The sequence below is a fragment of the Microcebus murinus genome, chromosome 14 (assembly GCF_040939455.1).
Source record: "Microcebus murinus isolate Inina chromosome 14, M.murinus_Inina_mat1.0, whole genome shotgun sequence".
Classification (NCBI taxonomy): Eukaryota; Metazoa; Chordata; class Mammalia; order Primates; family Cheirogaleidae; genus Microcebus; species Microcebus murinus.
The window spans coordinates 11,577,313-11,600,417 of NC_134117.1; the positions used below are offsets into that span (position 1 = coordinate 11,577,313).

Consider the following 23,105-nt stretch of genomic DNA (forward strand, 5'->3'; position numbering starts at 1 on the left):
ATCTCTAAAGTAGTCATATTTTGGTTCATTGAGTATAGCTTTCATCGTATAGAATAACATTTTATTACTCTATTTTAGAATAGAAAGGTACACATTTTACATTTTAATAAAGTGAATTTGAAAGTGTGTTGAATGGTGCCACAAACTCAGTAGGATTTCAGTGTTAATTGTTGGTTTCTTCAGTATGAATAAGATAGGGGTTCTTATTCCTAAATTATGAGCTATATGCCAAAAATCGTCTTTAAAATTCTATTCAACAAATAGCATCTATTGTTTGTTAGTAAGTAGACTATTTTGGCATTGGAATTTACATGTCTGGAGAAGTACTATTAACAATAGTGGCTTTTTTTCTTGGTCAGCTTCAAAGTATAGTTATTTTCAAGTAACTCTACTTAAAAGTATAGCAAAATTATATCAGTAGTATATCTAATCTCCAAATTTTGGAGTTGACCATGAAAATGTCAGGGAATAGTGGGGAGGGGCAGTGCTTGTGGGCTTAGAAGAGACTCCAGTGGGTGGGTACGTTTTACGGCTATCAGGGTTGAGGGGTATAGTGAGACGTCATGTTGGGGATAGTAAGGAGTGACTCAAGGTCTAAGGGGGATTGAAAAGCATGTAAGACAGCAGTAACCAATCAGGGGGTTGTGGAAGGTGGTCGTAGCCTGGCCTGAATACCTACCTCATTTGGATCAGGAGCAAAATCTTTCAGAGAAGTGGTCCTTAAATGCATCACAGGTGATGAAGTATTCGATGTCGCACCACATGGAGAATAAGTGTTTCTCGAATCCCTTAAAAAATTCTGGGAATATGTTACTGGTTACTGTCAGATGCTGGATGGTCTGGAGGCTGCTAGATAAAAGCTTAAGATGGGCACATCAGAAAAGACAGCAGAGCCTTAGCACATGGCTGCCCTATTGTTTTAGAAATGCTGTGGATTTTGTCTCTTCACTGGTCTCTTCAGGGTCATAGACTCAACAAACTCATGTCTCATTACCATCACTTGTCCAGCCTTCCTTTTGGAAGACCCAAGAGTTACATATTATATGATCTCTTGCAAATGACGAGGTGACTGACCAGCAGAGTCCTTCAAGTACATTAGTTTCCCAGATTTCTGCTTTCCTAAAGTAAGGAAGAGGAGTATGGCAAAGCCTAGTCTGAAGCGTTAAAATAAGAGCTCCATGTTGTCCGTCAACAGCTATTTTTCTTTATGTCTTTTTCTATTATTAGTACCCCTACCTGAAGTAAGGAGAATTTACAGAGAAGCATTTATTTGACTGCAGGTTCTGTGCTTCTTTTAGTAGTTAGTAATACTGAAATTTTGAGGTAAACACATTTTACATTTTTTAGAAAAATCTTTTATTTTGAAATTGTTTCAGACTTTGAGAAAGTTGCAAAATTTGTAAAAAGATTTCCTATTTACCCTTCACTCGGATAGCTGAAATGTTAACATTTTACAACATTTGCTTTCATTTTCTCTAATTTATGCACTTTATTTAAATTTGCCAATTCCACTAATTTCCTTTATGGCAAAAGAAAATTTTCTTTTTCCTGGTGTATGACATTGCACTTTGTTGTTATGTTTTTTTAGTCTTCTTTAATATGGACTAGTTCCTCAGTCTTTGTTTCTTAAAACCTTAACATTTTGAAGAGTAGAAGCCAGTTATTCTGTAACATGTCCCTTAATTTTGGTTTGTGTGATGTTTCCTTATAATTAATTTCAAGTTATGCATTTTTGGCAGGAAAATCATAGGGGTGATATGTCCTTCTCACTGTAAGATATCCAGATGCATGTGCAATTTTTTTCATTTATTGATGGCATTACTTTGATCATTTGGCTAGGGTGGTATCTCTGGCTTTCTCTATTGTCAAGTTACTATTTTTCCCATTGTAATAAATATCTCATGAGGAGATAGGAAGATAATCTGAAATTGTGTAAATATTATCTTTATCATTGTACTTGCACCCACTAATTTTAGCTTCCATTGCTGATTCTTTATTGCATGGGACTGTTATTATTATAGTGATTGCCAAATGACTTTAGATCTTTAAAACATGATTTGTTTGTACTTTTCATATTTACCTGGCAACCCAAATCTAAAATTTGGCTTACGTGAGATATTGAATTATAGAATCTTTTATGTATCCATGTTAAATCTCACAGTATAATTTGGACAATTGAGAATTGGGTATAGTATTCCTTAATGGTGCACTGGGATGGGGTCATCATGTGACATTCTGCCCACCAGCACTTGCCTATTAACTTAGCCCTTACCTCCTTCAGTAGTATTCACTGGTGAGTATTCACTTCCTGTGTGCGGTTTGAAGCTGCTTGTCACAACATACAGAAGTAGTGCCTTAAAGGCTTCAGAAATGTGTTTCTTTTGGGGATATTAAATTTCTGTTTTGCTGTTTTATTTTTTCATAGTGCTGTTTTGGAATGGGAATTGTGTAATACTGACTAGGTGTTTTACATTTTATGGGCTGTTTCCTTGCACACTCTATGACAAATGAGATTGCTTTAGAAATACATGATATTTTCAGCACTTGTATGGATAGTAAACGTTTTTCTGGTAAAGTATTTGGTGGTAAAATAAATTCATTTGGTATAGAATTATAGAATTCTAATTGAAAGAAAGAATAATTCGGGCCCTTTTCTTCTCCCTGTGTAAGTGGGAAAACATTGGAAAATGTTTACTGTTTAGGCACAGACGTTGGAAAGATACTGGTGTCATGTTCATTAAACCCCCGTGAAGAATAACTAATCAAGATGGAATTCTTGAATGAACGATTTAGTTTGAGATTTAATTTTTCATATTTATTCCCTTGGCGCCAATCACTGTAGATATGTGTGGATGGGATTTTGAGAAGTAAGTGTGAGTTTAGGGGCAGAAGCCCTTTATGAATTAAATGTATACATGCATAGTAGGTGTCCTTTTGGAAATCAGGTATATTGGTTTTTAATCAGTACCGTTTTCTTTTTTCAAGCAGCAGTGACTGGGACCTGCTGATAAAGCCTTTGCTCAGAGGCACAGATCCCAGAGTTCTTAAAGCCTTTTCCAACCATAATAAGTGAAACTAATTTTTGATGTTTAACATTTATAAGCCTGTGAAACCAATAGGGCAGCATAAGTATTGAGAAAAATGAAGCCAAAAGTAGAACCATGTCTGAGAATAGGCCTTGAAAACAGTTCCTCAAAAAAAACGGTATGCCAAAATAAGGCCGTCAGTGTGCTATCGTGGTGGCACAGCAAGCACATGGTTTTCCAGGATCACATTCCCTTAAATTAATGATGACATTAAGGATGAATATAATCTGGTTTGGGGGGGGATGATTCAATCAAGATTGTGCTTTCTGTCATTGTTGGTTTTGCCATGTAGTAATGTCATCATTTTGAGACTGTTCCCTCCTCTTGGTTAAATACTTCTTAGTTAGCAAGGGGGATAGATAAAGTAGAAATATATACTTGGGTTTGTGTTATACTGACAAAACTGTTCCAATTTGAAATATATATGTATGTGTGTGTGTGTGTGTGTGTATTATGCACATACCAGTATTTGAGCATATTTGTGGCTCAGACTTGGTTGGAAGTACATTCCATTCATTGATAGTAATCCTTGAAAATGCCATCCTTTGGTATTGTCTTTTCTTACATGTTATCTTTGTTACAATCCAGATCATACCAATTTATAGAAACCAGTGGAAGGCAAGTATTTTAAAATTAAGTACTAAAGCCTAGATTTGATTAAGTAAGCAGCAGTTAGTCACATTTTGTAAAGAGGTTTTCTCTCTAGGCATCTTCAGGTTAGCCTACTGTCGATAAAAACCAACTCTGGCAGCAAAACAGTGAGTTTCTACCACCCAGTGAGTCATTGCTACATTAACTGGGTATATTGCTCAGATTGATTTTAGTTATCCCTGTACAGTGTGATGGCAGAAATGAATGGGGAAGAGAGGTTGTCTATGAATTTTGGTTAAACATTTTTATGTTCTTAAGGATTAAGCTTTTTTTTTGTAAGGAACTGAAATAGGATAGTCGTTGACAACACCAAGTAATTGACTCCTTAAAAAAAATGCCAGTACTTCATTTTGTCACATTATAACAGTTCTTTGCAACCTAGAAAGAGTAGTCATATTGTTTTTTGATGATTTGCAAGGTGTTAATATTCACATCTGAGGTATTTGGTTATAATCCACTTCCATCTTTGCTAAGACCAAAACCCTTCAATTTATAGTAATGATATGATAAAATGTTTCATATTTCAAAGCTCGTTTTATAGAACTTGTAAATGAGGACCTGAGGCAATGGCATCAGCTTTTAGTGCTATTCAGTTTAATATTTATTTAGAACATAACCAAGGTATCACAGGTAGAAGTGATTAAAAAAGATAAAGAATATATCTCTCATTTTAACAGTATCTTCTTTATAGATATAAGTAAATATTATATTGGCAGGATGAATTAAACCAGGAATTTAATTTTACTTTTATTATATAAAGTACACTGCTTAATTTTTAGATTGTAAAGTATAGGTAAAGTTAATAATGTTGAAGTATTATAGTCTGTTAATTCTTAAAGAAGATAGGAATGTCCATTTAAAAATTAAATTTGAATTGATTGAGTTATATTCTTTCATAGCCAAGTGAATTAAATGCTCCCTAAATTTGTGCAGACTATTAATTTGTAGCCTAAGGTCTATTTTTAGAGCAGTTCCTAGAAAATCTGAAGGTATTCTTATCTAAGAGTGTTATATATGTACATTTGAGAAGACAGTTTCTGCATTTTATTTTGCCATCTAAAAAGTAGTCTTTTCTCAGAAATGCTTTGGATGCTGTAGCACTTGCTCTCTAGCATTCAGAATTTTTCCAAGTTATTGTTAGGCTTTGGTTTCCCTGAGAGGGTTTGACTACAGTTTGCCCTTTTCATTTCAGTTATCAGTTTTATGTAGATGTAAGTGCTATTGTCTTGATGGAATAGGGACTGGAAGGTCCCCTTCCTCCCACCCTCCAAAAGAATCCTTCTCAAACAATGCAATTTTGACAGATTTACCTGTCAAAAAACCTGGACTATTATTATATCTAGAGTTGAAAATTGAAACATTTGCTTAAATTTTTGAACTAGAGATGTTTAAAGTTACTTCTCATCAGTGCTATTATGTTTGCTTCAAAAACAAAAACAAAAAAGAACCTGAATTGAAAGACATATTATAGTGAAGCAGATCTTTCAGTTCCAAACCCTTTATTCTATAATCCAGAGAAGAAAATTGTTTTCTTCCTGTTTTTGTAAATACTTTCTTTGGGTAGACATATCTTGACAGCCATGTTTCTAAGTTAAAACAGTTTGCTCAGATAGAAAGGTGAACAGTATATTCCAATTAGGTATTATAAAAATTTATCACTGGAACCTATTACCCTGTTGAAGGATGGCAGGTCCTTTCTGTTGTCATAATTACTGTGATTTCTAGCTGCTGAAGATTGGGTAAACAGTAAAAATGCATTAGATTTTATTTTTATATATTGAGTTTAAATTTCATATCTCCATTTCCACATTTTATTTTTATGGAAAGGAAGTTATTTTGTTACTACTACCAGGGGTATTTGTGATGAATACAATCTAACTGTAGGGATTTTGCTCTAAAAGCAAATGGTGTTTTTTTTCTTAAATGATTATTTCATATGGAGTCATATAATGTCTAAAAACTCTCTTGTAAAATACATTTTATGTCTTTCTTTCAAATTTTGCTACTCTGACTTCGATCCCTTAATTTTCACTTATTTATTTATTATTTATTTTCTCTTTCCAGTTAGGCAGTAGAATTTAGGACCTTTTTTTTTTTTTTTTTGTATTTTTTCACTGATTAGCAGTGGGAAAGACTATAGGACTCTAAGGAGGGAAAAACCTCACTGAATAGGATTCTGCTGGTCAGCAGCTTAAGCAGCCACCTAGGAAAGGTAGGAACTCTCTGCCTTCCAGAAAGGTATGTGTTTCTGGTTAGGGATCATTTAGAATTGACTCCCTTTCCTTAACTTTGGTCATCTCTCAATGCTTTCTAATTTAAAACTTCCTCCCTGCATCATTTGTAGTCTGCACACAGTCTGGGAGGCTTTCAAATGGTTATTTTAATTCTTTCAAGCCTTGTTCTCCTTAGTTCTTGTAAGTAATTCAGTTATTACATACAGACGAATAGTTAGGACAGTGTATGGAAAATAAGCTATATCTGTTCAACTAAGGGAGGGCCTGTATGAATTCCTTTATCTCTAGTTGGAAGGTATGTTTGTTCCCATACAAACTGTGTTTAGCAGTGACGTTAGAGCATTTTTAACATCAGAAAAATAAGATTAGTGCTCAGTGATGGTGTTTTCTCTCAGATTTTTAGGTGTGCCTACTCAGATCTCATTGCACTGAGGATGTTTTCTTTTAACCTTTGGGGTATGATTGGGTGATCACCTCAAATGGTGTTCCTTGTGCTGTCTTTTAATTATGTTTATCTATGCTTTTAACTAACCTTAAAAAAAGATTTCAGATGTTACAAGTCTAATTAAAGAGACAGACAAAGCACAGTTTATACTGTAGATTTTTTCTGCAGTTCAATTAATCAGCATGTTTTCTCTTTTAATTAAAACCATTTTAGTAAATTAAAGCCCACAGCAAAACACATATATAATTTGTTTGTAATTAGCTCTTAATTGGTGGTAGTTGAAGCTTAGCACCCTTGGTTTCTTTCTTCATGATTGCCATTTTATTAGCAGCCAGTCATTAATTAATCTTTTTCTAATTAGCTTATAAAACTGTTGATGGCACATTATTGTAAATGTGATTTTAAGTTCAAAGCTTGTTAATAGGCTTTCTTACTTAGAAGAACAGAGATAAAGAAATTGCTGAAAACAGTACTACAGTTCTTTAAAAAAACTGTCTTTCTGATGGGGGCTGTGTAAAGCATCTTGCAGCTTATGGTTAATTTTTTAATGCTTTTTTCCCCCTTATGAATGGAATAAGTTCCTTGAATATAAATGTCTATATCCAGGACTAATTTCAACAGTATAACATCTTTTCTCCCTCCTTTGTAATACTTCAATCTACGTACAATTTGAAGCCTTAATAGTCATCATTATAACAGGTGTTATGTAAACTATTCCACTATGAAATCTAAGTTGAGTATGAGTCATAGCTTATGTACAAAGACATATGATGAAAGATATTTGTAAGTGTGTGTGTATATATATATATCTTTTTGATGTGTTTTAAAAACAGGAATTTTGGGGTTATGCTTTGAAATAAAGTGATAATGAAGCTGTAGATATAAAAATCAATAGGTGTGTGCATAGTTGTACACACACAGATATATGTATAGTAAACAAATGTATGCAAACTTGTGCATGTACATTTTAAGATGACAATGAAATTAGGTGTGATTTCTTAAAGAAATGATTTAAAGTCAGTTAAGTGACTGGATATGCCTAGCTTATTGACTGTCATCAGAGCTTTGGCATTTCAGGTGTGACAGTGGAGGGAAAGGTACCAAACCAAACGTACATGTCCTGAATTTACTATAGCACATACCATATAAAATTGTGGTTTGAGTGAAACACACTAGCCACATTATATACTTTATTTGAAATATACCCCCAATTTCATAAAAGTCCTTAACTATGTGGCATTCTGAGCTGTTTTTTAATCAATATTAGTGCAAAGTTTTGAAAGTTATTAAAGAAAACCACAGCATCATTAGTCATTGGAAGTGCTTTTTCTTATTTGCTTCTTGAACTTTGCATGTTATTTCAACTTTGACTATTTCTTTGCTTGTTTTTTTGGAAGGCATTTTATGATGCCATGCAAGAGACACTAGAAAGGGATAGCTGACAAGGAAAAAATTAAAAATTGGATAAAAAGTAAATGAATAATGTCATATTACTAAAAAGATGAGAGGCTAATTTGTGCCGACTTTTTGCTAATTTTGTTCAAGCCTCAAAATGAGGAGCTGTCACCCGTTCTGTGTAGCACTGATGACAGTGCCAATGATCCATGAAATAAGCTGCCGCTGGCTTTGTTCTGATAAGAATGAACAAATCTGCACAATGTTCGGCTCCCAGAATCTCATTTTCATACTTGCATGCAGGCTAAAAGAAATAAGCTGTTTGCAGGCTTGATTAATCAGACATTGGAGGGGTTTTTGTCTCTTTGATCTCTTTCGTCTCCTAGGTAACTTGCTTGACATTAATGTTGAGCTTGAGTAAAGACAATCAGGAATTGTCGACCAAACTGATATAAAAATTAAAGACCTTAACACTTTAAGTACTCCAGTAATGGTTCCGCTTTACTTCAGAAAACATCTGTTTTCATTTAATTAAAGAACAAAAGAGAATGGCATAAATATTTTTCATAGAGACCTATTATTCTATAAAAAGTTAAAGTATGATAATTGGTATTTTTAAATAAGTGCCTTGAGAGTGTTCAAAAGGGAGGAAAACTTTATAAATCTGTTATAAGCTAGTAATTTTGAGATGAGTAAAATATTTTATGAAATGAATAAGAAATTTACAGTTATGCTAGATTAAGCTGTTTGAATCAGATACTTCAAATGATTATCAGCAAACTTTATAATGACAAGATTTTGCAAGAAAAACTAACTTTATTTTGAAGTTTGTCTTTTAAAAATCTGTACTGGGTTACAAGGATGTGCCATTATATCTATTTTACAACCCAATATGATTTACACAGGCTAAACCTGTAAAATTGAAAGGAATTAAAAAAATGTCGCCGTGCATTTGCTTGAGGTTATGCAGACGCTTTTACAAATCTTCCAAGTGGCTGTAAAGATGAATGCCTCAAGGGTCCAGCCAGGGCCCTGCTTTTCCAACCAGCTAAAGCCCTTATCTTAAATCCAAGCAAAGTACCATTAATCTTTTTGAAAGACCTTTTATGGCTTTTAATATATCCCAAATTAGAACATTTTACACCCTTGGTTCCTGAAATATGGTGATAAAAAGCCTTTAGAGCTTAATTTTCCTTACTGCATGCTCTGACCAATTTGCAGTTCTTTGTGATAATGTTTAGACACCTTAATTAAAATGCAGCAAAATATTGGATGTTCTATATGGAAAATGCTGATACTTTGGCTACACATACAAAAAATTTTGTATGTATTTTTATTCATTAAAAAAAATTCTTCCCATATTGTGTTGCTGTAGTTATCTGATGACCTGAAACTGTTTTTTTAATATAAAAACCATTGACCAAGCTTTTGTGATGTTTACATTGGGCATGAAGATACAGTTTTCTTTTTATAGAAGCGAAAGAGGGATTCTTGTCGGCCTATTTTATTTGTTTGTAAAACTGAAACACAGCACGATATTCTTTTATATTCTGGAACTTGGGTTAGTCCTCTTGACTGGGAAATTGCGTTTCTTCTCAGCCTTCTCTTCCATAGAAGGTCTTATTATCCTTTTATAGTTTCAGATATTTCTGTCCTTTTTTCTTCACAGAAATAAGTCAAACACATTCATTTTAAGCATGTGAAGGACATAAAAAGGCTATGATTTTTCATCATTACAAGCTAAAAGATTTTTTTCTGTAAAGAATACGTAGACCAGGTTTGTTCAGTGTTTATCAGTTGAACATTTCACTTAACCTAACCTAAGATAAAATACAGTTAGAGAATATATGCCTTTTACAGGAACAGGTCTGTCTGCAAGTGTTGCCCATGTACCTAATTGTTTATTATATTTATTTAGTTCACAGAGTGGTGGAATAGTTGTTTAATGTGTTCTGATAAATTATTTCTAACCAGTTTATACTGTGTTAAGGAACATATGTTCTAAATCTGTACCGTGATGCTAGTTATGCTGGATTTGGTTTTAGCGTTGCTGGAACACTAAAAGCTTTTATATTCTTAGAGGACATGACCATGTCAAAGTGAAGAGTCAGTTGAAGTCAAACGATTGCATGTCCAGACCCCTGAGATGCTTTTTGGTTTGTCTGGCCTAAATCTAGGACAATCATATTGGGAAAATGTCAGCTATTTCTTAATTTTCAACAGCTTTAGAAAAAAAATTTCTCAATAGTTAATGGTTCATGGCAAGTATGGTTCAGAGCATTTTTGTTTCTTAAACCATAGGCTCAATTTAAATATAAGATAAACTAGCTGACTGGGTCTTTTTTTGGTGGGTGGGTTTGGCAAAACTATATTATATGTCAAGTTTTGATGTATAACACATAGGAATGATGTTAATGGAATAATATAGATTTTTATGTTTTACCTTTTGGGGATGAGGGATGGGAAAGAGACTAAATCATCTACATGAATGTGGAGAGACCTATGTATATCTTAAACTCAGGTAGCAAACTGTGTTTTACATCAGAAGACAGTTTATTGGGTGCATTTACTGCTCCCCTAGTATCCCATTGTATCTCCACATTTCTGAGCCCCCTTGCATTTAGGTAGAGCCATGTGAGTAGTTCTGACCAGTGGGCTGTGAGCAGAAATGTCTCATTTCTGGACTAAAGCATTTAAGAGCTAGTATGAGGCCCGTCAGCTCTTGCTCTGCCATAGTGAACCTGAAAGCCATATGTTGAGTTGCTGGCCCCCACAAGGTGGAGGAGAGCCCTGCCTATCCACAGGGACTTTAAGTGAAACAAGAAACAAAAGATCAGCCAGTGAGATTTGGCCATTTGTTTAATTTTGCAGTGTTGACTAGCCTAACTAGTTGACAGGTACTAACTTGATGTTTTACAAGTATGACAAATGGGATAGCTCTTCAGTAGATAGGAATTCCATCTTCATGATACATTATGCCATAGCATCCTTTCAGACTTTCCTTTTCAACTGGGATGATTATGCTACAGACCTGTGAGTCATAGCCCCCCCCCCCTTTTTGGTTCATTTAGGTGACCTTTTCTATGATAAAGAACTGGAATTAAAAAGAGAACCAAAAGAACAGCCAGTATTGAAGTAGTCAAATGTAACTGACAACACCTTCCTCCCAGCCTCACAATTTGAAAACTCCCTGTTTTGCTTATTGCTATCTCTCCAGCACCTAGAACAGTCCCTGGCAAAGGCAGTTGTGCCTCCATAAAATTTGTTGAATGAATGTTATCCTGTAAAAAGGATGACAACCACAGTGCTGCTAATACTGGTTTGAGTTTTGAGAAGACACTGAGGTTGGTCTGTTTTACAATTAATCATTCTTTCTTCAGTGGCTTTCCTGTTAGTGTTGACCACCTTGGCGTCTTGGTTTGATTGTCAGCTTCCTTCCATTTGCTTATGTTCTTTAGATGTATTCTTTCCTGGACTGAAAAATCAGATCTACTTTTGCTTTCATTTATAAACTCAAGCCAGTGCTTGATTACTACTTGTCTATTTCACCCTAAAGGAAACTCTTCTCCAAGAAGCTGAAAGACATGTTGAGCATGTCAAACCTCCCTAAATTGGCTTCTTTCCTTACACATGTGCTGTTAACCTCCTGCCATGCAGATCCCTAAAACGTAGGCTTTAATACATAGACTTCAGAGTAGCTGCCAGGTCATTTCTTCTCTTCTACAAGTCTGCCTACTAATATGAATTAGGTTGAGTATAGGGATAGAAAAGGCAAGAAACACCACATAGAGATTTTTAGCCTTTGTTGTTTAACCTGAGTTCTTAGTGGATACTCTTGAGCCATCCAGTGGGTGAGCATTTTAAAAATAAGAGCACACTAAAACAAGACAATATCACTATGCCCATCCTGGAGATCCTTGCTGTGGAATAGCTCTGCAGCCAGAAAGCTGTGTAGAGCAGAGTGTGTAACTGTAAGGTCATGGCATAGAAGCTGAAGGGCTGGAGAAATACAGAAACAAGGATTGTTTTAGGTTGAGGTAGAGAACACTTCTGGGATGGGGGATTTCATTTTGAATGGATTTCGTAGGACTGGCTTAAGGGTGAGGGGGTCACACAGAGGGCTCTGCACAAGGGACACCTAGGTACTCTGGTCCTGGTGCCTAGCTTTTTGCCTCTAAGCACCCCGATAATTCTTTTTTCTCTCAGTGAATTAAAAGCTATTGCCCATCATACAAAGTGCATTTATGAAGTAGTAATTAGTTTTGCCATGTTTTATTAATCACATCTATGACTGCCAATCAGAGCTTCTGATCAGCGTGAGATAACTGGTATGACCATACTGAGTTGCTATAATTCTAGCCCAGAGCAAAGAAACTTGATGTCTCTGTCAGTCTCTGCAGCCTTATCAGGCGTAAATTCCTGCTCAGCCTACTGCAATGCTAAAATAGCTTGAAGATCCTCATTACTACCTTTGTGGACCCTGGAGGGGCCTCTTTGGAAAGGATTTCTATCCAGGAGACTGGTATAACTAGGGTAAAGGATCTGTTGGGAGTTAAGGGAAATATGGGCCTATCTCTGTATTTGTTATATTTTGTCTGAGGGGGCCTAAGCATAGAATTTCTAACTTGTAGGCATAGCTTTCTTATCCACAGGTTCTCAATTATTTGTATTATTGTTACTATTGTATTTGCTGGAATTTTTATTTTCACCTTTTTTCTTTGTAATTCTTTCTTAGCTTGGTGTAAAAATTGCTAAAGCAATTGCCTGCCACAACTTCGTAAAAGCCAAAAAGGAAGCTGAAAATTCACAGGCTGCTCGAAAAAAGAAGAAACTTGCATGGGGGTAAGTTTACTTAATGTTTTTATTATTAATTCTACTGACGTCTTACTAATTGCAAAAACCCTGCTAATATATCTTGTGAGTCCAGTTTGTGTGTAATTTTTATTCATTTTATCTTTGTGTCTTTGTTGAATGCTTGTCAGATTATAAATATAAAGGCATTTCCTCATCCTGTTTGATGTTTATTTTGTAATCATTGGAGTATGACAAATTTTCAAGTTTGTCTTACTTTGGTCTCTTAGTAAACATGTTACTTTAGCAAAGTATTTTTTAAAAAATACATTGAGTTTTTTTTGTTCTTCATTTTAGATTTGAAGCAAAGAAGAGATGGGAAACCAAAAGCAACATGGGATATATGTAACTTGTCAGAGTTCTTCAAGACATTTGTAGACTCAAGCGCTCAATTTACTGAAAAGATTTTTCTGCTTATGTTAAATATGTCAGGAAATTGATACAAGTAGAAAAAAATCAGCATAAAATTTAGAAGTTGATTATCAGCTCTTTTCAATCTTTCTCTAAGGAATTCATCCTATTGAAGTGAATAAAATGAAGCATTCTGTTATTTGTATGAAGAAATCTAAGAAAAAATATAGAAAAAAAGGATGGGATTTTATTTATTTGTATAGACCTACAGTATAAAATCAATTTTGCTTTTTATCCATTTGGTATAGCATAGCCAGTGAGCTCCTTGTACTTTTCTTATCTGTACTTGGTTTATAACTGCACTTTTACTGGAATTGTGTTTTTAAGATTGGCAAGTATTTATAATGGATTAGTCATAAGTGCAGAAACCTCTCAATTGATACTGTCTATACAAATGATTTTAATTACTTTAATGTTATAAAAGTAATTATCGATTTTCTATTGGAGGCAATAGAATTGATATTTCAAAATTATATAGTAAAAGCAATTTTTGTGTAGATAAAATATTACAATAAAAAGGGGACAGAATGTAGTATTTGGAGGATGATTTAAATTGAGCTTTGCCTAGAAATATCTTCCTAAATATCTTTCTTGGCTATATCATTCTTTAATTTATGAGTTGGTTCTTAGAAGAGAAAATGGTATAATTGTATTCAACAGACAATTTAACTCAAGATACTATAACTTTGAACCTTCTAAGACCTCATTTGTTTTTACTCCTCTTTCCCACTACTCCTTAAAAGATGGAATGAATTAATAAGGAGAAAGGGAGGATTGGTACTCTACGAATTAATTTTTGTTAGATGTGTGTGCTTCATGGTCTTCTTTGGAAGGAGCATAGAGGAGTAACCTGACAAGCTGGTAGAGAAGACCAGAGTTGGATGTTTTAGCACCTCCCTACTCAGTGCTCAGTAGAAGTAGAGAACTACCTACTGTGGTTTTCATCACCTCCTTTCCTCATCCTTTGTTAGGGGTTTTCTAGCTGTCTGATGTAAACTTTCTCTGGGTTGATAATATAAATTCAGGAACATATAAAATGAGACATCATAATTATATTACTGTTATTTTTAGACTTAAAACAGTAACAAAATTTTATCAATTAAATGATAAAACACATTAAAACACAGAAAAAACACATTTAATGTTTTTTCTGTGTTCCGGAATAAGTGAATACCTGGTTGCTATTTAGGAGTCTAAAAATCATATGTTATTTCCATTTAATTGAGAAAGACAGCCTAGAGAAATCAAACTTTTAGGAGATTGTGTCTCATACTAATTCATTATGAAAAGGTATCCAGACCTCCAAGATAAGCTTGGAAAATCTTATATTTTATGATTTAAAATTCCCAGTTCCATTTTATAGATACAATCATGTACAGTTTACCTGCAATATCTACTTCCGACTGCTAGTAGGTAAATATAAACTTACAGGAACCTTTCCTGTCAAAGTCTTTTATTGAGAAATATCTACTATACTGTCCAGTGGTTTTGTCTGAAACATTAAAAATGTTATTTTTGAGCAGGTGAGTCCTATAAATATTCTCACCAGTGGGGCCCGACACAGGCATTTCCCTTGTGCCTCTACCTCATTTTTCTTTTCCCATATCCACTGCTTAGAGCGCCGAGTGACATACCTGCAGACACGTTTCGCTATTCATGCGGAGGCCTTCCAGAGTGGCCTCCTGTAGGGTCTGTAATGGGAGCCTGCCCTGCCACGGAAGCCCTTCTTCAGCCCACTCCAGTGCCAGGATTGCTTCTTCAGCACCTTACCCAGGGTTCTCATGTAGAGGAGAGATTTCAGTTGAGTGGAAGGCATTGTGGTGGAATCTGATGTAGCAGGGGACCCATTTGATAAGGGAGGATACGTCTCCTAAGTCCCCACTTTTGGGGGGTCATGGGTCATGGAAAGCTATACAACATTATGACACAGCAGAAGAGAAGGGGTGGGAGCAAAGGATTTGGGGGAGAGGAAGGGGCAGGTTGTCTTGGGTTGGCCCTGCCAGCATATCATTTGAGACCAGTTTTATTTGATCAGCTTTAATGTGAATTAGACATTTTACTCATTAAAGCAATAAAATGGGAACATTATTCCTAGAGTACCTGTGTTGCCTAAAGGGTATAGTCATTTGTCCTCTCCGTTCTGGTCACGGGAAAATAAAGATTCTTTTTGGATCACTAATAACTTCAGTTCCTGAAGCTTTAACATGTGCATTTACTACCACCAGAATGCCTGAATTAGATTAGTAATGTAAACGTCAGTTATTGTTAACTGAGATTAATATGTTTCAGGCCATCGGTATGGCATTAATGTAACTGTGATTTACTATTTAAGTACTTCAGGCTAAAACAACTTACTAAAGAACAGTAATTTTGAGCTTTACAGTACTGGTTTGGAGAAGTGAAGTTGGCAGTGCATTCTTGTTTGGTAGCCCTCAGGATATTTCTGATTTTCAGCAGAACATTCTATTTCTTTTACCAAAAGGAGAACTTGAATATATAATCTTAGGTTTGCTATAATTAGGTCTGATGACAGAGTTAAATACCTCCGCCAAGAGTATAAATCAGTACCTAAACAGGTTTCTGTAACTGATCATAAATCTTAAAACTCCATATTTTAAACACTTATTTTTTTAGGCAGACAGATAAGGGAGAGGGAGGAGCATGCCCAGGACAAGAACAAAATGTTATCTGAACTTTAAGTAACAGCTTAGAACCTCACATTTAAAATCTGATTTTTTTCTTTATATCTTTTATCTAAAATATTATCTTTTAGTTATTTTAATAACTTATAGTAACTTCAATAAGATACATTTTAATTCTGAAAATATGAAGATACAATCTAAATTTTTAGATGTTAGGTAAAGGTATATCTTGCAAACTGAAAAATACTGTACGAGGTTGACGTTTAAATAAAATGCAAATTGTGTGTTATTTTTTAAGAGATACTAGGGGAAGCAAGCTGATGTTATGTCAGATCCCATTTTGGAAAATTAACTTAGTGAAGCCTAGTAGTCAAATTCAGAACCCACTGAATTCAAGATTTTCCATGTTGGCAGAAGTCGCTTTTATTTTTAGTATCTGGCAGAGCAACAAATGCTTTGCATGTCAACTTAATATTTTTTCAAGCCAACTGTTTATTCATTGGCTTAAAATTTACACTCTACTAAAGTCTTAGCTCTGACTTTCATGAAACAAATAGAAATATTTGGACAAAATATGTACATTAAAATCTTTTTCCAAAACCAAATGTAGATTGGCATTTGTGGCATCAGTGCCTTCTAACATGGTAATGGTCTGAAAGTACTTTGAAAAGTCTAAGGCATTTTACACCCACAGCAATGCATTTCAAGTAATTTTTATTATAAAATAATCATAACATCTTTCTAGAATTGCAAATTTAAATGAGCTGGAGTCTTTATGCTAGAAAGTAGAGTATGTGCTAGAGTAAGTTTCAATGAACTATCGAGATATTTTTATTACTGTATATTTGTTCTTGACCTTTGTTGCATACTGAGACAATAAGGTCTATTTTTCATTTTTGAGGTTGGGATACTCTGTAGATACTGATAAAATGAGCAGAAGTTCATTCTGTGGTCTTTATTATTGTAGCCTCCTTCCATACTACTCACCTTAAATGGAAAAAAAAAATGCACATTTCTTAGTGAATAGCTGGAATAAGCACAGAGACTCCCTGGGAGGGGATTCTTGCCTTCATTAAGGGACGGGGCAGCATGTGGCCGAGGATGATTGCCATGAGGAAACTTAGGAGTCGAACCGTTTTGCTGTAGTCTTAAAATTAAGTGTGTCTCCCCTTTAGCAGTATCTCCTACTCACTTATGAGTACTCTGGAGGTATGTGTTCACTTTGCTGGAATTTCTTCACATACAGTAGTACTGTCAGAGTAGCTTCTTGCCACATTGGCTTTTGTGATCTTAATCCCTGAAACACAATTATAGGCTTCTAGGGGTACAGTTTATTAAATGCCATGCAGTATGCAGTGTTTTCACATGTGCTTATAAAATCAAGAATTAGCTGAGGGATAATTATCTTTTTATTAGTATTGGTAACTTGTTTTTAGATTCAAGTAGAAAAAACATAAAATTTTTCTAAGAAAGATGGCATTTTTAAGAAAGTAAGTTTAAGTGCATGTATTTTATATCCAGACTAGGTTTCTTAAGGAAACACAGAATACAAAGGAATGAAAAGGGAAGGGAAGGTAGTGCCCTAGAGAGGCCTCGGCTCGTAAGTGGTCCTCTGCCAGGTTTCCCCTGTGCCTGCTCACTGGCACCGTCCTGGCAGCTCCAGCCCACACCTCCTGGGCTCATGGGCTGCCTCCTGCTGAATTGCTGCAGGGGCCTGCTGTGTGACAGGTATGGAATGAGGTCATCTTTTTCCACCTCTAATTTCTGAAGGGTGTGTCTGTCCAGTTATTACTTGTTCACTGAACTTAAAGCTTTAGAAAGTAACAGCTACGGTACAAGCTGTAATTATTGATGTCTGTTTCATATTCATCTGTAAGTTTTGGCATTTGATCAAGAAGTTAATATATCACTTCATCTTCAGGCTGAATGCCTCAGCTGTAAAGGTTTTATTATTTGATGGATAGCATATAATTATGACTGCCCAGAATAAAAAGTGTTCTCATTTGTAAGGTGGGTGATACTAGAAGTAATTGTGAACGTCACAAGGAATAGTGAAACAATGAAGCTTTGCGTTTGTTTTTCTTCTTGAGACAGGGTCTCTTTCTGTTGCCCTGGCTAGTGTGCAATGGTGTGATCACAGCTCACAGCAACCTCAACCTCCTGGGGATCATAGCTCACAGCAACCTCAACCTCAAGGGATCCTCCTGCCTCAGCCTTCCAAGTAGCTGGGACTACAGGCACATATCACTGCACTACACCAATTTAGTTTTTGTACAGATGGGGTCTCCCTATGTTGCTCAAGCTGGTATCAAACTCCTGGCCTCAAGTGGTCCCCCTACCTCAGTCTTCCATAGTTAGGATGACAGGCTTGAGCCACCGCGCCTGGCCAAAGTTTTCTTTGAATTTCTCCCTATGTAATTTAAGAGAAACATTTACTGAATAGCTACTATATGTCAGATACTAAACTAACTTGCAGATTCAAAGGTGGATCAGCACAGTCTAATGGGAAATATATATAAGCCACATTTTGGACAACTTGATTTTTAAGTGGGTTGTTAGAAAAATCAGTGACTTTTTCTTTGCTGAATATAAGGAAATAATCTACACGTAATAACCTAGACTTGAATTTTTTAGTTACCTGAGTATATACAGGATGTTGAATTTCCTAGCTGGGCAATTAGCTACAGGTACTCATTAACTTAGTGACTGATGCACACTTGCCTACATCAGAGTGGGTGGGATTGACACCCTGTCACCTTATTTCTTATGCTTACTCAACAGGTGAGGATCATTGTTGAGGTCTGACTCAGAAATGATTGTAATTATCTGTTCTGCACATTAGACTCAGTTATTTTAAGCTTAAAGTTTTCTTAGACTATATCAACATGTCCTTTATGTTAGAATGGCTGTGTCACAGTGCCTGCCCATGTGAGGGTAATGCTAGCTTCTGCAACAAATATGCCCTCCAAAATGACTTAAGCACAACAGAACTTTATCTCTGCTTATGGGACAAATGAGGATGTTGCTGTCATTGGGGGCTCCGTTCAGTGTGGTCACAGAGACTCAGGCTGACAGCAACCCTCTACTTTGTCTCCCTAGTAATCCTGGTGTCACTGTCTCAGTCACCTGGAAGGGAAAAGAGCATAAAAGAGCACTGGTGGGAAGTTACGGGCCTGGCCTAGAAGTGGCACTCATTCTAGCACTGGCTGCAGTTTCGTTACTTCACCTCACCTGACTGCCAGGTAGGCTGGGAAATTTAGACTGGCTTTTTCCCAGGAAGAAAAGGAAATATAATAAATAGCTGTAGTATCTGCCACTTTGCCGGAATCACATATGACCTTGAAGTGGTGACTAAGTTTTGCTGATGTTAAATAGCACAAACTGCTCTTTGTGATTTGATGTAGTCATTCGTACTTGGATGTGTTGACAGAGCTGAGTCAAAATAGCCATGCTTGTAACCACGTAGTGTGCATGATGCTTGCTGAAGTATATTATGTGCTCAGTGAGGCAGAAGTGGTGCTTAGTGTAAGTCACAAACCGCTACTGGGACTTCACCAGGTAGATGAATTGAAGCAAGAGCATCCCAGGCAGAAGGAGCAGCATGACACAAGGAGGTACAGCAGGGACTTAGCATGGGGCTGCAGGGTGTGAGAACAGGGAAGTGGGGCAGCAGAAAGATGATGCTGAAGAAAGTTGGCTGGAACCAGCTCACACAGCTTTGGAAGACACGCTGGAGAGTTTGCACTTGTATGGGGAGGGGTTGGGTGCCTATGGGTGGTGACATGGGAGGAGGAAGGTAGGAGAGCAGGTATTTGAATAAGACTAATGTCATTAGTAGTCAAGTCATATCAAATTCGACATTTAGTAACTAGTAATTTAGTTCATATTTAGACTTGTGTCAAGGTACCCATGGAATGTCCTGGAAATGTCAAATCAACAGTTGTATGCAGAAATCTGGAGGTCAGAAGAGAGGGTTGTTGCAGAAGTCAGGTTGAGGAAAAAGGTTTTAAAAGGTGGCATGTCAACAGCAACAAGCACCTCTGAGCTGTCAAGCAAGATAATGGTGGTGAGGTGACTGTTAGAGTTAGCAGTTAGCCTCAGGTGCCACAGTGGTCATGGCCAAATCAAACAGCCAAGCCAGGATCACAATCAGTGATGCCTTAGGTCGGGTTTCCTAGAAGCAGTGCCTCAGATCTCTCGCGAAGGTGATCTATAAAGGTGTACGCTTTATGTGCCTGTAAGGGAGAGAGCAAAGCCGAAGAGGAAGGGAAATAGTTGAGCAGGGTAAAGCCTTGGCCTGGTGTGCAGGGGGAAGGCCCTGTGAACCCCTCTTGTGGCAAGGGAGCTGGCCTATAACCTGGCGTCAGTCAGTCAGTACCCAGGGTGCTGACCAGCTTTTTACAAGGATGAAAGGATGGATGGGTGGATGGATATATCTGTACATACCTGGTCTTTTCAGTTAAAATGTTTGAAGTCTTGTCTTAATGTCCTTAATAAATATTCATTACTGACTGAGAATATAAGCCTTGGAACTACTGTTCTACTGTAAATTTTTTTAAACACTTAGGATTTATTATTATATATGCTCCTTGCCTTAAAGAGACACTTTAGTTTTACATACATTTTAGTTCTATATGGATATAAATGTCTAGCAGATTAAAAAGCTAAAATTCTTTTGTTACTTTTTCCGTGCAATGCTGTTCCATCCCTCTAAGGAAGCCAAACACACATTATGCTTGTTTTATAGATGAGAAAACCAAGGTGCCGAAAAGCTTAAGGGAGAACTCTGCAGCCGTCCGTTTGGAAAAGGGCTGGGATTAGAACCCAGGCCAGTGATTTTTGCCTCCTCCCTCTCTTCCAGTGATTCTTAAAGTGTGACTCATGCCCACCTGCCAGCAGAATCACTCTAGGGTCCCTCTTTGGGAGCAGAGCCTGGGATTCTGCATTTTAAAAAGCTACTCTGTGATTAGTGCATACTAACAAAGACTCATTGTCTTGGAGCAGGCCCTCCTTCCTACATGGGGAATCTGGATTGGGAAAGAGGAAAACAAGCCAATGAAACGTGCACATGTCTTATCACAAACCGTGGGGTGGAAAGCTATACCATGTAGTATAAATTCTGAGTAATTCCATTAATATAAATGCCCATATCCCCAAACAGGTTGGTTTTACTCAGTGTACCACTTCCGTTTTCAAAAAAAGAATGGAAAAGAGAGGTTCCGTGTCAAAGAAAATTGGAATCCTCACTTGTTACTTGCTTCCTTGCCAGCAGTGCTGAAAAAGAAAAAAAAAAATCCAAAGTCCATGTACATAAAAGTTCCATTCCCGATGGTAGAGGGCTTAATTAAATCCTCAGATGTTTCTATGCACCTTGGAAAGCATTTTTATGAAATTCATGTATTACTAGAAGTGGCTCCAACAATCTTGCAGTCAAAAACCTTGTGAATTGTGTGGCTCCATCAGGAGCAAGCTGCCTTTTCAAGATTCAGTGTCCTGGACCCTTTACCTCTGCTGTCTCCAACCCCCAGGCCCAGTACGTGGCCTGTTAGGAACCTGCTGTGCATCACCACCTGAGTTCTGCCTAACCCATCCCCATCCTCCTACCCCAGTGGAAAAATGGTCTTCTGTGAAACTACTTAAGAACCAGGCCGCACAGTGGGAAGGTGAGCGGCAGACAAGGAGAGAAGCCTCATCTGTATTTACAGCCATTCCCGACGCCCCCATCACCGCCTGAGCTCCGCCCTCTCTCCCCTCCCCACCTGCATCCGTGGAAAAATCATCTTTCATGAAACCCATCCCTGCTGCCCAAAAGGTTGTGGACCGTTGGTTTACCTTTAGCCTATGGCAGTGGGGACTGCTTAAGGGCCTTCAACTGCCAGGATGGCACTAGATGATTTTCCAAAGTTAAGGTCAGATAACAGAATCTGGATGAAATGGATCCTGTGCCCCCATTTCCTTTCCTCATTCTTTCCATAAATATGTATTGAGGGTTTTGATGTGTCCGGCACCATAGCACACACTGAGGATGCTGCATGAACAAAACAAAAATCCTGACCTTCATGGAGCTCATACTCTAGAGGGGAAGACAGATAATAAACTCTAACATCACAGTGGTCTCCAAAGCAAGGTCCAGATCAGCAGCACCAACAGCACCCAAGAAATGTAGAAATGCAAGTTCTCGGGCTCCAGGCCAGACCTGAGCCAGTAACTGTTGTAACAGGACCTACAGGGGTTCTGATGCACACTAGAGTTTGAGAAACACTGGACTATCGGATGGTGATAAGCTATGGAGAAAGAGAGGGCCCAGAAGGATATGTGGCTGACAGCAATGTTAAAATAGTGAAGTTGCTGCACATTGGACAATGGAGCAACCCAGATTCCGATTCCAGCTCTGCCACTTACGAGGTGTGTAACCTCAGGCAGGTTACACTTAATCTCTCTGTACCTTGCATTCTCCTGAGAAATGGAGATAATAATAGTACCTATCTGATAGGGATATGGGGATTAAAGGAATTAATGAATATGAAAGTGCTTAGAATAGATCCTGACATGTAGCAAACAATATACTTGTTGGGAAAAAATTCTTGCATTTCTGCACGTTCTAAAAGCAAGGCGCTAGGTACCTTTTTGATCCAAACTGTCTTTGCAAGGATGTTTGTATATAAGCAACCTTGGAAGATTGAGATAGTGTCTTACTCTAGAGCAAAGAACAGCCATGCTTACTTAAATGAAAGATTTGGTTCCATAAACTCAAGAGATACTCTTCTTTAATGAAAGCCATGAAGTGTACATGTGTCATTTGTCTCTCTTAGTGTCACACTGTAGGAATCAGTGCAAAAATGCTGATAGCTACTTCTATTACTATGAGTTATAAGCTGTCTTTTGCCTCTGACCCAAGAGCCAAGTGTCTTCTATCAACATCCATGAAACAGTGGCAGACTAACTTGCAAGGAGGGTGAAATCTCAGTCTCTTCATGGCTCTTGATACTGTGTAAGTGTGTAAGCGTCTGTTACCGTTACTGTAGTTATTACTCCACACTATGTGCTGATATTCTGGAAGAAACAAAAGTGTAACAGATGGCTTCAGCCTTCAAAGTGTTCCCAAATGAGCCAACGAGGCTAAATATCTACATGAAGACGACACAAAAGACATAGAATAATAGGAAAGCACAGGCTTTGGAATCAAACTTGAGTTTGAATCTAGGCTCTGGATGCTCACCAGCTATGAAAACTCTCTAAGCCTCTGTATCTTACTTGTAAAGCAGTGTTACTAACAATGCTTACTTTGTGAAGTTGTGAACATTGAGATAATGCATGTGGAAAGTTTAGCACGAGGTCTAGCATGTAGTAAGTGCTCAGTCATCATTACTGGTATTGCTGACTTCTTTTT

At 36.9% G+C, this 23,105-nt stretch overlaps 1 protein-coding gene across 4 annotated transcripts in view; it reads left to right on the top strand.

Moving 5' to 3' along the window:
* Positions 1-16,659, top strand: part of FAM204A (family with sequence similarity 204 member A) — a 36,024-nt gene extending 19,365 nt beyond the window's left edge. For all 4 annotated transcript variants that reach the window (XM_012739139.3, XM_076009758.1, XM_076009757.1 and 1 more), the window contains exons 7-8: positions 12,547-12,653; positions 12,960-16,659. In XM_012739139.3, coding sequence (XP_012594593.2) covers positions 12,547-12,653; positions 12,960-13,011 — 159 coding nt within the window. In that variant the 3' untranslated portion in view covers positions 13,012-16,659. The remainder of the gene's footprint in view (positions 1-12,546; positions 12,654-12,959) is intronic.
* Positions 16,660-23,105: the final 6,446 nt, after the last annotated feature.